Genomic DNA, 14,533 nt, shown 5'->3' on the forward strand with positions numbered 1-14,533 from the left:
TCCTAAGGATAGTATAATTTATTTAAGTTCTTTCTTCTTTGCACAGCTCATACACATTCAGAATTATTTTTCACGTCTCACTGTGGATCACTGGCTTGTATTGTATTGTATTGAACCGGGGACCTAGAACTGACGGAGACGCTTCTTCCCGCCGTAGCCCTCAGTGGTTTACAACCCCACAACAGGCCACAGGAGTCCACCCAACACACCGCCACCCCACACCAAACCCAGGGTTATTGTGCGGTTCGGCCCCCACTGGACCCCCCTCCCCCAGCCGCCCCTGCACCCCCGGGAGTGTCTCATACCAGATGAGTGTAACCACAATGTTTGCATGGTAAAGTAGATATAGTGTACACATACATGGAGACAGTGTTAGCACAGCAATCGCCGTCATAGTGTAACTGAGGCGGATTAAGGGGAACCAACCTGCATTCGCCAAGGCAGATGGAAAACCACCTTAAAAATCATCCATCGGACCTTGACACTAATCCGCCTGGTGGATTCGTGCCAGGGACCAGCATGCCTTTCCCCTCGGAAACCAGCACATTAGACCGTGTGGCTAGCCAGGTGGATAGATCACATGTGGTGTTTGAGGAGTCACGCCAATTTCACGTATGTTCACTCATCGACAGTCACAATGAAAGAATATGTACTGGAATAAAACTGTGCAATACATTGTTAGATTGCACATGTTGGTAGAGTTATGATTTACACTCGGTAATAGTCAGTAACTATCGGAAGCAGGGGTCACGGTATCGTGGCTGAGTAATAGTAACTGAAACGACTGTGACAACATTTTAATTTTTTGGTAACTCACAACAACAGTTTTGACTTTTAGTTCATTTTTTTCTAGTTGCGTGTAATGATAGGTTGTTTTCTTTATTTGTAATAGATGTAATACTGTGGTCGCAAAATAGAGCAGTGTCTACTCAGCAATTTTCCAGATTGTTAAATCATGCTAGGAGAGAGAAAAATGATTAAAAAAGGCTTTCTGGTTCAGAATATCTGAAAAGAAAAGCTGAAAAAGAAAAAAAAAGTTTTTGAAGAAACTAAAAAACACATGAGCACTCATAAATACCATAAAGGAGATTCTCATGCAAAGACTTCAGATACTGAATCAGAAGTTCATGTGTCAACCTATATTTCTTTAGATTCTGAACGATTAGGCACTAAAAATATACAATTATGTATTGAAGATGACCAATTGACCAGCCCATTAAATCGTTGCTGAACTCTCTGATATTTCTCCAAGTCAAAGGGAAAATATGACTTCTGTGGTTGATGAAAGTATCAGCTTACATGGAATAAAAGAATACAATGTTTCTGATGTAAGTACATGCCAAAAGCACTTAATGTGAGAGATATAGATCACATGTAATTCTCACAAGTATATGTAAGATAAAAATGGGCGTCATTTCTTTTCAACGCATTACCCAAGAAAATGAAGAAACTATCAGATGATGGTGGCTAGTTCATTCAGTATCAAACAATAGAATCTTTTGGTTTTGTTGTCAACTACTTCACTTAAAGTCAACTGTAATTTCACTGCCACTGAGGGTTTCAAAAATTGGAAACATGTAAGTGAAGCTTTGAAAATGCATTTACAAAAGGGCTAAATCTGAAATCAAGTTTATAGCAGGATTGACTATTGACAAAGAAGAACAAAAGCTAATTAAGAAAATTTATGACAGAACAATGTGCTTCAAAAATTGATGCATATAACTTTGACATTGGCTGAAAATAATGTGGCATTCAGAGGGTTTTGGATAAATTATTTACCCCCAAATAATGGAAAATTCTTAGGCCTTGTACAAAAATTGGCAAAATTTGATCCTGTTATGGAAGTGCTTGAGAAATTGGCAGTGAATAGTGATTTGGCTGACCATTACTGTGACAAAAATATACAAAATGAATTAATAGAACTCATGACACCAAAAGTTACATCTGCAATACTATCCTGTAAGTAGGGTTCAAAGTACTGAGCAATCATAGCTGATTGTGTTCCTAATATGAGCCACAAAGATCAACTTTCAGTAACTATAAGATGTGCCAACATAAAAGAGGATTGGATAATTATAGAAGAATATTTTATTTCTTTTTTGGGAGTGGATGATACAACTGGTGCAGGTCTCATAGAAAACATTTTAAAATCATTGAGTGATTTAGGCCTTAACGTTAATGACTGCAGAGGATAGAGTTACGATAATGGTGTGGACATGAAGGGGAAAAATGAAGGCCTTCAGAACAGAATTATGAAGTTAAATCCACTAGCCTTTTTTTGTACCATGTGGATGCCATAGCTATAACTTGGTATTATGTGATGCGGCAAAATCATCGGTAAAATCTATGACCCTGTTTGGAATGTTACAAAAAGTGTTTAATTTATTTGCAGAACAGGTAAATAGATGGCAAATTCGGACTAACTATTTGAAAACATACACCCTGAAATATTTGATTGAAACCCATCGGGAAGCTCGAATTGAAAACATCAAAAGGGTTTGTTATCAATTATGTTAAATGCATGATGCTTTAGTTTCCTTGGGCAGTGTTACCAAAATAAAGTGAGGCTGCAATGTCACATGAAGTGATAACTTTAGGAGGACAATTAAAAGACTTCAGCTTCATTGTTTCTCTTGTGACATGCTATGATGTTCTGTTTCAAATTAACATTGTGAGTAAAGCAAGTCAGTCGCCTGAATTGAAATTTATCGAGTTTATAGAAATCCTTGATAAATGTTGCTCTTATCTGGAAACGTACAAGCTATTGTGACAGCAACTGAATTAGCATCAGATCTTGATACACAGCCATTATTTAAACCACAAATGCTACTAAGATGTATTAAACACAGACTGGGTGAAGAGGCTGTTGATGATCAAATAATTGACCCAAATAATAAATTTGAATTAGAGTTTTCTAATGCTCTTGGACAGATGCATTGGAACAGATGTAAGATTTTTCTGCAACCAGGAGTTCCTTGTTTAATATAAAAAATCGAAATAAAGAAGAGCTAATACAACGTTATTGTAAATTACAAGAAAAGTTAAGTGTCAACTTGGAATCAGATATTCATGGGGATTTGTTGTGCAATGAAAATTTAAGCTTGCAACATTATCTCAAAGGCTATCAGGCAATGCCTTTTGAAGCCTTAAACTTTATCAAAAAGCATAATCTCCAAGAATTATATCCCAACACCTGATAATGTTACATATTTTGTTAACAATATCAGTGATTGCTGCAAGTTGGGAATGCAGTTTTTCCAACCTGAAATTGATAAAAATATACTTGCAATCCACAATGTCTCAAATAAGGTGGACCAGTTTGGCCTCACCATTCAGTGAAAATGAACTAGCAGAAAATGCAGAATTTGCTAATTTCATCAGAGTTTGCTGACAAGAAAACTAGAAAAGTAAAGTTTAAGCTGTTTTTTATATTCGTTTTTCATTAAATTGTTTCTAGATGACTAAAACACAATGTAAGATCATTGCTTGGTTATACTAAAGCAATAAAAATATGGTACCAATTCAAAATTAGTATTTTTAATTACACATATTATTACATAATAGAGGGTACCCAATAAGTGACTCGCCTAGGGCGCCTGGATGGTTAAGACCAATCCTGAGTGAGACGACACTGGATCTTACTAATAAGTCAGTCTCACTGAGTCAAAGTGACTTCAGTCTGTTAATAATGTCACCAGGGTTTGGATATGACGTAAGCACTTCCACCCATAAGGACTCAGTAAAGAAGCAAGATGTCCAGGTAAGATATATGTTAGAGTGCTGATATTGCTCTTAATAGTGTGTAATGGATGATCTTCTTTGTGAATATTCTGAAGACCATGTAACCTTGGTGGAACAGAACTGTGAGGTCTTAACTGTTTCACAGCTTCTTGCCAAAGGGAACAAGAATCAGCAACAATGACATCTTTCCTTCTACTCTCCCTGTGGTGTCTTTGACGATCTTTCAGTGTGCTGGTTCATTCAACAAGCTGTAAATCTTCTGGTTGTAGATCTCATGTGGTAAAAGCACAGTGGTCTTTCGCTTATCTACTGGAAGCACCATCATGTGAGGATCTTCTCGTAGCTTGTGTAGTGCAGCCCTTTCCATGGAGGAAATGTTTCTCTTCTGAGGTGGAGCTCTTTTAAGTGCAGGACATGCTCCATGTGCTATTTCTTCTGCAGAATCTTAAGGAAACGTCATCTCAAAGTAATCTTCCAATCACCTACAAAGACTTATGCTCTTCTCAGTTCGGCAGAGAATGTGTCCGTTGGCCCCGACTCACAAGGGCACATTCCCAGGTATAAATAAATTAATTGAAACTTGGTAGGTATGTAGAGGAGTCAAAATACTGCAATACATATTTTTTCGTTTCTGTCCAGTGTCACTTGACCACCCCAAGCATCTAACAATAATAAAAAATTTTCTCTCTTACTGGGAAAGAAAACTGCTGTCAGATATCTTTTAACATGGTCCAATGTTAGTTTACAAGATTTTGATGTTGTCAGAACAACATTTAGGGTTTCAAACAGTCAATTGAGAATTCTTGGTCCAAGCTTTCCATTACCTTATTTTAATAGTTTGAAAAGGATCAGTGTTTAAAAATCACTTTGATTGTCATACCTGAGGACAAGGAACTTGTTTACCTGGTGATACCAAAAAGCTTGACAGGACAGCTACGGCCATTGGACATACATGGCTTAAGTTGTTGGATATACTTTGCAAGAAGATTTTTCAAATGTAGTTCTGCTGAATGATTATGTTGTAAACCTCAACATGAGAAACAATATAATCAACCTGCAGTCATTAGTTCCCTTCACTAAGGTTTTTCAGTGTATTGATATATGTATGATACAAATCAGGATATTTAGAGAACCTCTTGCAAAGGTTCCCGAATGCTGCTGAATTTTATTTTATGTCATGCTGTCTATCATGTGTAATATGTGAAGAAATTGCGTTTATTCTATGTGCATGGTGTAAACAGAACGTCATGTTTTCAGGATTTCTTTAAATATAATCATTATTATAATGATTCTGAATCATTGTAATGAGTTACTTATTATTTTCAGTTAACAGAATACACATCAGTGAGAACATAAACTAAAAAGCAAAAAATCATGAATTTAAAACATAAAATAACAATTTAAAACATAAAACAAAAATAGGTAAACGAATAATTAGAATAATAATGCATATGTACAAATGTTAATTAGAAAATATTCAAATAGCACACTGTATTCAGATTATCTTCCAAAAATGGTATTCTAGAAACCAGATTTATTACACATTAATAGAAGTGGCGTAAAAGCTCCTTTGATTTATGTTGTAACAAAAAGTTTTCGTTTTTCAAAATTAATTAATGGTAGTGGGGTATTTGGAAAATTTCAAATTCTTATGAAAGTTGATAATACAGGTTTCAAGAGTATTAATTACATTTCAGCTTTTACATGAGACATATTTTTTATATTTCATGGTTTATAAAGTATTCACTCTAAAGTTAATAGGTCAAATTACTTTTCAGGGTTTGTTTTACCCCTTAAAAGTAAAATTGGACAAAAACTAAAAAATACGTGATGCATTGTTTGACTGCTCAACACACCAACAACGTTTCATCAAGATCGTGTATTTTCACCTGGGAAAGTTTCGTAGTATGTGGGTGAGCGCCGTGTGATGGGAAGTGAAACAGCGTGATGCCGAGTGCGGAAAACTTATGGGTCTATAAAATACCTCCACGGGAAAAGTGCAGGTCACGTGCTTGCGCAAGGCGCGAGAAGCGACTGAGGAGGAGCGAGCGCTTCCCTACGCTGTTCGCCACGTAGTGTGCTAGAATTAAAAGGCAGTCTCAAACATCTATATTCACCAATATGACGCTTTTCGACATTTTATTACAACAAATTGTATCAAAACCTACTGGTTTTCCAGAGGTCCACAATGCGATGGTGTTTTGAAACAACATTTATTTACAGAACGTGAGTTAAATGGGCTACCACTTTAATTCGTTTGCTAGAACGGCTATCTACTCTTTTAATTACATACCAATACCTGAAACTAATTTCGGGGTTTCTTAAATTAAACTTACCTTGTTGAGACAGATTAATGAACAATGTTCAATATATATGTTAAAAGGTTACATGGTTTGAGCTTGTTTTTTGCTTGAAAATCAGCAAGTCGTCCCATATTTAGGGTTGATGAAGACATATTAGGTAAAATCATTGTACCACTTTTTCAGTAGGTCTCGGAATTAATTCTTGCAAACTCTTTGGTCTTCTCCATATCCACAGCCCAGTCCAGTGATGGATGCAGAACTTTACATACGGAAATACAGAAGCGTCCGATCTTACCCGTCGGCTTTGACCCATGACATCACAAATGTAGCGGAAACGACTATAAACGACAATTCCAATATGGCGGATATAAAAACATCGCATACGTATTATCCAATATGGCGGATATAAAAACATCGCATACGTATTATAAACACTGAAATACACAAGTTTCACAAAAAGCCTAATGACTCTAACGGGACAAGCGTGGGAAATTGGGGGTTTTTGGGTGGGGACAAACTAAATATACACAAATGTAGCCACCGACCGCCATACAAAACCACGCAAAACAACGAAATAAATGAACATCACAAAACTGACCAAATACCAAAAAACACATTCCTATCCAGAATCGGACACTTCCCTTGACCTATGTAGCTCAACAGAACCTACCGATCACATCCTCCAATACAAAAAAAAAAACGAACACTTCCCTTACACCTACATACATCTACAACAGCTCCCAATCACATAAATTACGATCGAACACTTCCGTTGACCTATATAGCTCAACAGAACCTACCGATCACATCCCCCAACACCAACCTAAAAAACCAACACTTCCCTTACACCTACATACATCTATAACAGCTCCCAATCACATAAATTACGATCGAACAAAGATAATAATAAACAAGTGGTACTCGAGGCCAGGCAGGGGGGGGCTGCGCCGCCCCCTGACCCCCCCCGCCACAAAAAAACCTCCCAACCTAACCTCGTATTCAGGGCTACGCTACAGATCAATGTGTAGGTCCCTAACGTCACGGGTCAAAGCCAACGCGTGAGATCAGATGTTTCTGTTGACACAAAACACACATCAAAAACAAAAAAAACCGGAACTTACCTCAAAAAAGTTCCAGCCCTACAAACTAGATTGGCCACCACAATCACACACAAATGCACCCTAACTAACCACTTTCGGCCTATACATTTTACCCACAGCCCTTAAAAAAACCCGAAAAATGCAATAGGCCTCTGGGACACTCTTCCGCCAACAGTACTCATCTAAATGAGACTGAAGGTTGGAAGAGCGCCTCTTCCCCCTCCCAAGAACTGACTTAACCGCCCCCCACATCCCCTCAATTGTGTTAGTGCAAGCCCCAGTATCATAATTCTTAAATTCTAGACTGTGGTTCACTACTAAATGATTAAATCCCCTGTCACCCACCCCCTATAAGAAGAAAAAGCATCAGAAACTATTGTGGACCCGGGCTCTACATACTCCTCAATTAACCCCACTAATTCAGCCTTCGACCTCCCCTCCACAACCCTAAAAACACATTCAGTACCCCCACCCCCGTGAACAACAGCCCCCCACACCCAAAGACCAGCCACAGACTTCCCCCTCCCATACTTCCTTTTACCAAACTGCGACTCGTCCACCTCCACAAGCACCCCATGCCCACCCAACTTACCCCTGTACTTAATAAATTCCGAACACACTTCACGACAAAAGGAATACCAGTCTAAAACAGTCCTCTCACTCACACCAGTCTCAAACGCGCAAAAACTCTGTGGGCATCTATAACAAAAATAATATGTAATAAGCACAATCTCACGCATGCCCAATCTAGACTTCTCGAACCAGGTACCACGCCTTATAGAACGCCATACGCCATCTTTCCGGCAACACCACATGTATCCGTCGCTGGTCCGAGAGGCCGGAACTTTAACCAATTTCATCGCCTCAAGGCAAAGAGAACACTTAACAACTTCGGCGATTAAACCGAATAGTTGTAAGAACTTGATAAGTTCTAACGCTGTCTCGCCCATCATCGCCCTCAACCGAACACTATTAAGGCGGTCTTTCATATCCATTCCTAAACAAAAAACCACAACCAAATACACTCAATAACAAACTCACCCGACATACAGCAATGAGCATTAAATTAAAACAAACGAAATCCATGAACACACCACCAGAGAGCACCACAAACAAAAACAAGACTAAACTCCGCGCCGTAATGACGTCACACACCACAACACGCTTACGTCACGGGTCAAAGCAGACGAGTAAGATCGGAGGTTTCTGTTGACCCTTACATACTTGTAAACAACTTGACATCGAGGTTGACGTATCCTCCAATAACGAAAAAGCGAAATCTCGTGTTCTTTATTGTTCTATATAACGGGCGAATGTTATTGTTTTGTATGTCATGTTCATCTCACGTGTTGTGAACCGTACGATCACGAAAGTCGATAGAATGCTCTTCCCGTCTTCGATACTACACGATCATGTCGATACAACGTATGACAACAATATAACGTCACGTTTGCCTGGGGCATGGAGGTAGAATAAGGGGAGATGGCGCTACAGACTTACGCTGTACGTTGTTTTGAAGCCAGTGGGTGGGGCCTGCCGCCATCTTGGATCCCCCAAAACATTAGCAGACAAGTGTTTACAATTCTTTCGTGTTCGTTATTTCTGTCGTGTGCACGCGATATTTATTTTATATAGTAAATGTTACACTGTTTTAGTGAACAACACAGCATAATGAATGCAACTTCAATCGTTTTTCTGGTCTTAAATGCATATTCGATGCAGTAATACGACACCAAAATATGAAGCTTCTGGCCTCAGTACTGTAATTCCTTTTTGTTTATACAACGAATAACCGAGAAGAGAAGTATGTGCTGTGAAAAGCGTGCTTTCATAATCCATTTCTGTTCACTTTCATTGTGTGTGTGCCGATAATTGATAAAGCCAGAACTCCAAAACAATGATTGATAGTTTACAGGCACCGATTTGTATTCGTTGCATTTTCAAATGTTCAGGTTTGCAAGAAACTTGCCTTATTTCCTTTGGTGTCCCATACATGTATGCAGGGACGATATAAACAAGCCAGCTGTCATGTCAACAAAGTGAAAGGTTCGTTAAATTACGAAGGAAAAGAACGGAATTTAAGATTGTCAGGCCCATCGTAGTTTACACATCTACTTTGTTTTTAAATTGTACCTACCAAGTGACATTCAGTGTGGCAAATAACAGCAATTTACAGGTTAACACGACAACACAGTGATTAATATAATGATCTAAGTAGCCTGGACATTGATAGGGAACTTTGCTTTAACAAATATGTAAACCTTAAGTACTCATAATTTAACCACTGTAACATGTGTTCCACAGATTTTACTGAAGATTTAATTAACTACATGAAGTTACACTACTTTTATATTAAATTATCCCATTTTAAAACATTAGTCTACATTTCCAGGATATTTATTGCCAGGACTTTTCAGTTACTTGGGAATAACCAAACAATGAAAACCAAGTGTATTGCTCACCTCCAGAGAGTTCTTCGCATTGGACTGATAAGGCCCGTCCACACGCAACGATCTGTCTGCGCAAATGTCTGCGCACATCACATCTGCGCAGACAGATCGTTGCGTGTGGACAGAAGATTTGCACCAACCTGAGGTGTGTGCAAACTTGGAAGTTGGAGTTGGAGGTTTGAGCGAAACCTCTCAAATCTGTGGGTTCAAACCACATCTGCACAGACAAGTTGGAGCGTGTGTACAGGAGATCGCCGCAAATCTGGCGCGAAACAGTTGTTTACTCAGTCTAGTGTTTGGATTTGTGCGCACAGGGCATTAAAATGGCTGATACTCGTCAGTGTTCTCGAGAAATTGTAAGTGAATTCATTGAAATATATAGAAACCACCCATGTTTGTGGAAGATTAAAAGTAAAGAATATAGTGACCGAGACAAAAAGAGAGCAGCATACAATGCTTTAATTGAAATATTGCGGGCAGTTGACGCCTCGGCAAACAGAGAAACGGTAATAAAAAAAAAATTCGTTCCGAACTGGCGAAATTATTTGCGGATGGATGTCGAAACTTATAATTATCTCTTAAAGCTTGTAACCCCTCATATTATGAGAAAAAATACTTGTATGAGAAGGGCAATTTCTTCTCATGAACGGCTGGCGGTAACATTAAGATTCCTAGCAACAGGAAGGAGCTACAAGGATTTGGAATTTTCAACTGCAATATCGAAACAAGCGTCGAGTAAAATAATACCCAACACATTTGAAGCTATTTACGCTCTCCTGAAGGATGATCCATGAAGGCAAGTCAAGTAAATTAAGTCTGTCAGCGAACTGATTACCGAAAAGAGTTATCCAAAGTTCAGAAATCTAGAAGATCTGGTGTAAGAGTAGATCAAGTATGCCAGCCAATGTTATGGTATTTTGATCTGCTTGGCTTTCTTAGTGATCAAGAAATGCCAAGACCAAGCAGGACATGAAATTGGGGTGTCAATGTGCCAGAAAATGGAACACCACGTAATGTAAAACAAAACAAGTTCGCCCTGCAACTCTCGCACTAAATGTACGTGAGAAAACTGCTTTCGCTTTAGCAGCCACTGTCTACACCATTTTGACCGCTTTCTCTGTTTCCTGCGGTTGGTGTGAATGTTTTTTGCAACACAAGCTGCGAACACAGACCACAACAGAACTTCCTCCATTTCCATATTTCAAAATAACTGAATTAAATTTTTGACGTTTACGGTGAGCGTAGTCGTTTGCCACTGATATTTCTTTTCTACACCGACAGATGGCGGGCGAGTAGTAGATTGGGGTTTGTGCCGTGTGAACACACCACATTTGCAGCGATCTTTTGCATGTACAGAAATCTGCGCCGATGTCTGCGCAGACACATCGTTGCGTGTGGACCGGGCTATAGGAAATCTAAAGTCAAATCACAGAAATAAAACCATACTGTATTACTTCACAGTGCATCAGAATTTGAAGTATATATAAGAAAATAGCGATTAAATAAGACCACTTAGGGATGAAATGTGATTTGTTTAAACTTTAGACTACAATCAGAACGATTAGTACACCAGTAAGCGACGCAAGCCGGCATTTTTTATCAAAACACTTCACGACTACACGAAATCAAACTACCAGAAGCGAATGTTTTGGGGTAGCTAACATGGCGGATCTTGACTTGGGTCGGCTTCAAGTTTGTGCCGTCATGACAACTCCTCTTATTTTTACCTCCATGGCCTGGAGTCATGTGAAATGAATATTTTCCTCTTTGCTCAAATCCCAGTGATATCTTTCTCTCTAAAAGACTAGAATGCGCTTTCCAAAGATGTTGACTGGTAATGGCAGATCGTCGACGGTGGGGGTTTGTTTATAAACAAGGTGCTGACAGTACACTGTTGTAATACGGTAGGTTTTTAAAGCGTAACAGTTGCAATGAAGAAAGAAAAGACAGCCGACAAATCAAGACCATTCAAATTATAAGTATACTTTACGCGTGCCCCTACATACAGTAATATTACTTCCGGTGGAACACTGTAGATAATCTTATTTTTACCTTTACAGCTCATCAAATTGTAAGCCTTACAGGTATCAACTTCCAGAGACAAAGTATTATTGTAAGTACGAAAAAATAAATGACTTATGAATATCAATTCGGTATACTTAAACTCCAATAACAATGTTGTTTGTTGTTGTACAGGGATTTTCGGAACTAACCATAGTTCCATCGAAAGATAATTTAAAGCATATTAAACTGAATGCAAAACAATGTCGCATTTATCGCGTCCTCTTGAACGATTCCTTTGAAGCCCCTTTCCAGTATTTTGATCCGTTTTTGGATATTTGTCAGGGGGATTCTAAGCAGTAAGTGTGCTCTCCTTCATACCTCCAGTTCACTGTGCTCGTTTCACTCACACTAATTTACTGCACTGATGTTACAGGAGAAGCCTGGAATATTTTTCTACTGCTCACCTGGCAGCTGCACAACAGATTGATCCTGATAACAATGCAGGTGAACTTATTATTAGTATCCCTCCAGAGGCTAGTCAGTTGGTTGGTGAAGGGAGAGGCCTTAGGGTTGGCATTGAGTTTTCTCTGGAACAGCCACAGGGTGGAGTACATTTCGTCATCCCGGACACTGAAGGAACATTGGCAGAGGTCAGTTATTTAAAAGACCGCTTCAAAATATTTTCTAAGCAATGAAACTTTAGTTCATGAAATAGAATTATAGGATACACTTCTGACATATGTCTGTCATTAATTTGTTTGTTTCTTAGCGAGCAGCTCATATGTTCACATATGGACATGAGAATTCATCCCGTTTGTGGTTTCCCTGTGTTGATAGTTATGCAGAACCTTGCACTTGGAAACTAGAATTCACAGTTGATGAAAGTATGACTGCAGTATCATGTGGTGATCTTATTGAAGTTGTATACACACCAGACATGCGGCGGAAGACATTTCACTATGTACTGTCCACTCCAGCTTGTGCACCCAACATTGCACTTGCTGTAGGGTATGTAAACCATACATAAGAAGATGAAAGTTGATGTAATATATCTTCTCTGTAGTGTCTTGTGTGTTGTTATATCTAGTTAGTTTATTTGTATATTTTGAGAAGGCCATTCATCTGTATGCAGCACACTCATGTCACATTTTTCACTGTATCCTTTAATGCTGGGGTGTGATGTGATTTATATTGCATTAGTGATATACATTATGTGAAAAAGAACATTGTCTGGGTCATTTCTTATGTTTTATTTAAATTTCTGTTTCCAGCCCATGATACTTGACATCTACAAATCCATATAACTATTCTGTGAAGTGCAGCTTGTTAGCAGGTCAAGGATTTACAATTTTTTTCCTCTGAATCCTAACGTGCTGCATTTGGCAGTGACAGTTACTTGGATTTGAACATGATGTGCATTACAACTTGAAACCTGCAGTCGAAATGGAACATTGCAAGTGACCCAGATGGTGTCCTGGTTCCCAGAGACATCATGTCTCAGATACGATATACATTTACTGCCTTAATCAGTAATAGGGTTCTTACACCCTGAAACAGTTTCTTATATTTCAATATGGCATATGATCTGTGAGAAGGCCTGTAATTAGTAGTCATTATTGCCGTTCACTTATTTTTTCTCTGATTGCTGGTAAATTCCGTTACTCTTTGTGTGTTATAACACTGAATTCAAGCTTATGGAAACAATTAACAAGCAATGTTCAAAGCTATAAAACAGAGCCTAAATAACTCTGACCCTGACATTTAAAATAATAATAATAATAACCTGTTTTTCAGGCCATTTGAAATATTTGTTGACCCCTACATGCATGAGGTTACACACTTCTGTTTACCTCAGCTGATGCCCTCGCTGAAAGTTTCAGCAAGATACATGCATGAAGCATTTGAATTTTATGAGGAAACACTGGCTAATCGTTACCCATATTCATGTTACAAACAAGTGTTTGTTGATGAAGTTGATCAAGATGTTTCTGCATATGCTACAATGAGTATATTGAGGTAATGTTCAGTTAATATACTAAAATCATAATAATTTTAGGTTTCTCCTGTGTGCAATATGTTTACATACCTTGTCACTGAATGTGAATTAACATTCTCTCGTTTTTGCTTTATTTCAGTACAAATTTACTTCATTCACCTGCAATCATAGATCAAACATATATTACCCGTAAGGCTATGGCGCAAGCTATAGCAGAGCAATTCTTTGGGTGCTTTATTTCAATGCAAAATTGGTCTGACACTTGGTTGCCAAAAGGCGTATCCACTTACTTATGCAGCCTTTACGCAAAAAAGTGTTTTGGAAACAATGAATATAGAGAATGGATACAGTCTGTAAGAACCATTTTTCAAATTACTCCTGAAATTAATGTAGTTTTACAGCTTCTTTAACTTGTCAGTCATTTTATAACAAATTAATTATTAAGGAATTAGTTAAATGAAACCACAATCTTATTGATTGTAATGTAGTGGTATGGAGCTGAAGTCAAATACATGACATACCCTATACTACAAAAGATACATTTTGTTGTATCAGTCAGTGGTGTAATTTATATTATTCCTTTTTTGGTATAAAGGAAAGAGGGCTAAAGTGCACTTACGTTGTTGGCGAATCTTGCATTGTTTGCAGATTTTAGCAATACGGTGATGTTGGTGGTAGCCACTTGGGTGATAATATAAGGTAGGCAATGAGAATTGCTGAATGTGGTGATTTCTTTTGACAGAAGATACAGATTGATTACACTTGTGTTTGATAAGGAGAGCACCAGAATAACTTTTACAGATCTGTTTATTATGAATTTTAAGATTGTGCATTGATTTTCATATATCTTTGGTCACTAAAAATACCAAGATATGTTCACAAACTGACTTGTAGCAAAGCTGGAGGCATGGTAATGTTGGAATGTGACAGTTTAGTTGT

At 38.2% G+C, this 14,533-nt stretch overlaps 1 protein-coding gene across 1 annotated transcript in view; it reads left to right on the forward strand.

Annotated features, from left to right (window-relative positions):
• Positions 1 to 11,341: 11,341 nt before the first annotated feature.
• Positions 11,342 to 14,533, forward strand: part of LOC124613240 (transcription initiation factor TFIID subunit 2) — a 116,167-nt gene continuing 112,975 nt past the window's right edge. The window contains exons 1-7 of the mRNA XM_047141921.1: positions 11,342 to 11,569; positions 11,653 to 11,707; positions 11,791 to 11,954; positions 12,032 to 12,248; positions 12,368 to 12,606; positions 13,393 to 13,614; positions 13,734 to 13,947. Coding sequence (XP_046997877.1) covers positions 11,526 to 11,569; positions 11,653 to 11,707; positions 11,791 to 11,954; positions 12,032 to 12,248; positions 12,368 to 12,606; positions 13,393 to 13,614; positions 13,734 to 13,947 — 1,155 coding nt within the window. The 5' untranslated portion in view covers positions 11,342 to 11,525. The remainder of the gene's footprint in view (positions 11,570 to 11,652; positions 11,708 to 11,790; positions 11,955 to 12,031; positions 12,249 to 12,367; positions 12,607 to 13,392; positions 13,615 to 13,733; positions 13,948 to 14,533) is intronic.

This window comes from Schistocerca americana, chromosome 1 (genome assembly GCF_021461395.2).
Source record: "Schistocerca americana isolate TAMUIC-IGC-003095 chromosome 1, iqSchAmer2.1, whole genome shotgun sequence".
NCBI lineage: Eukaryota > Metazoa > Arthropoda > Insecta > Orthoptera > Acrididae > Schistocerca > Schistocerca americana.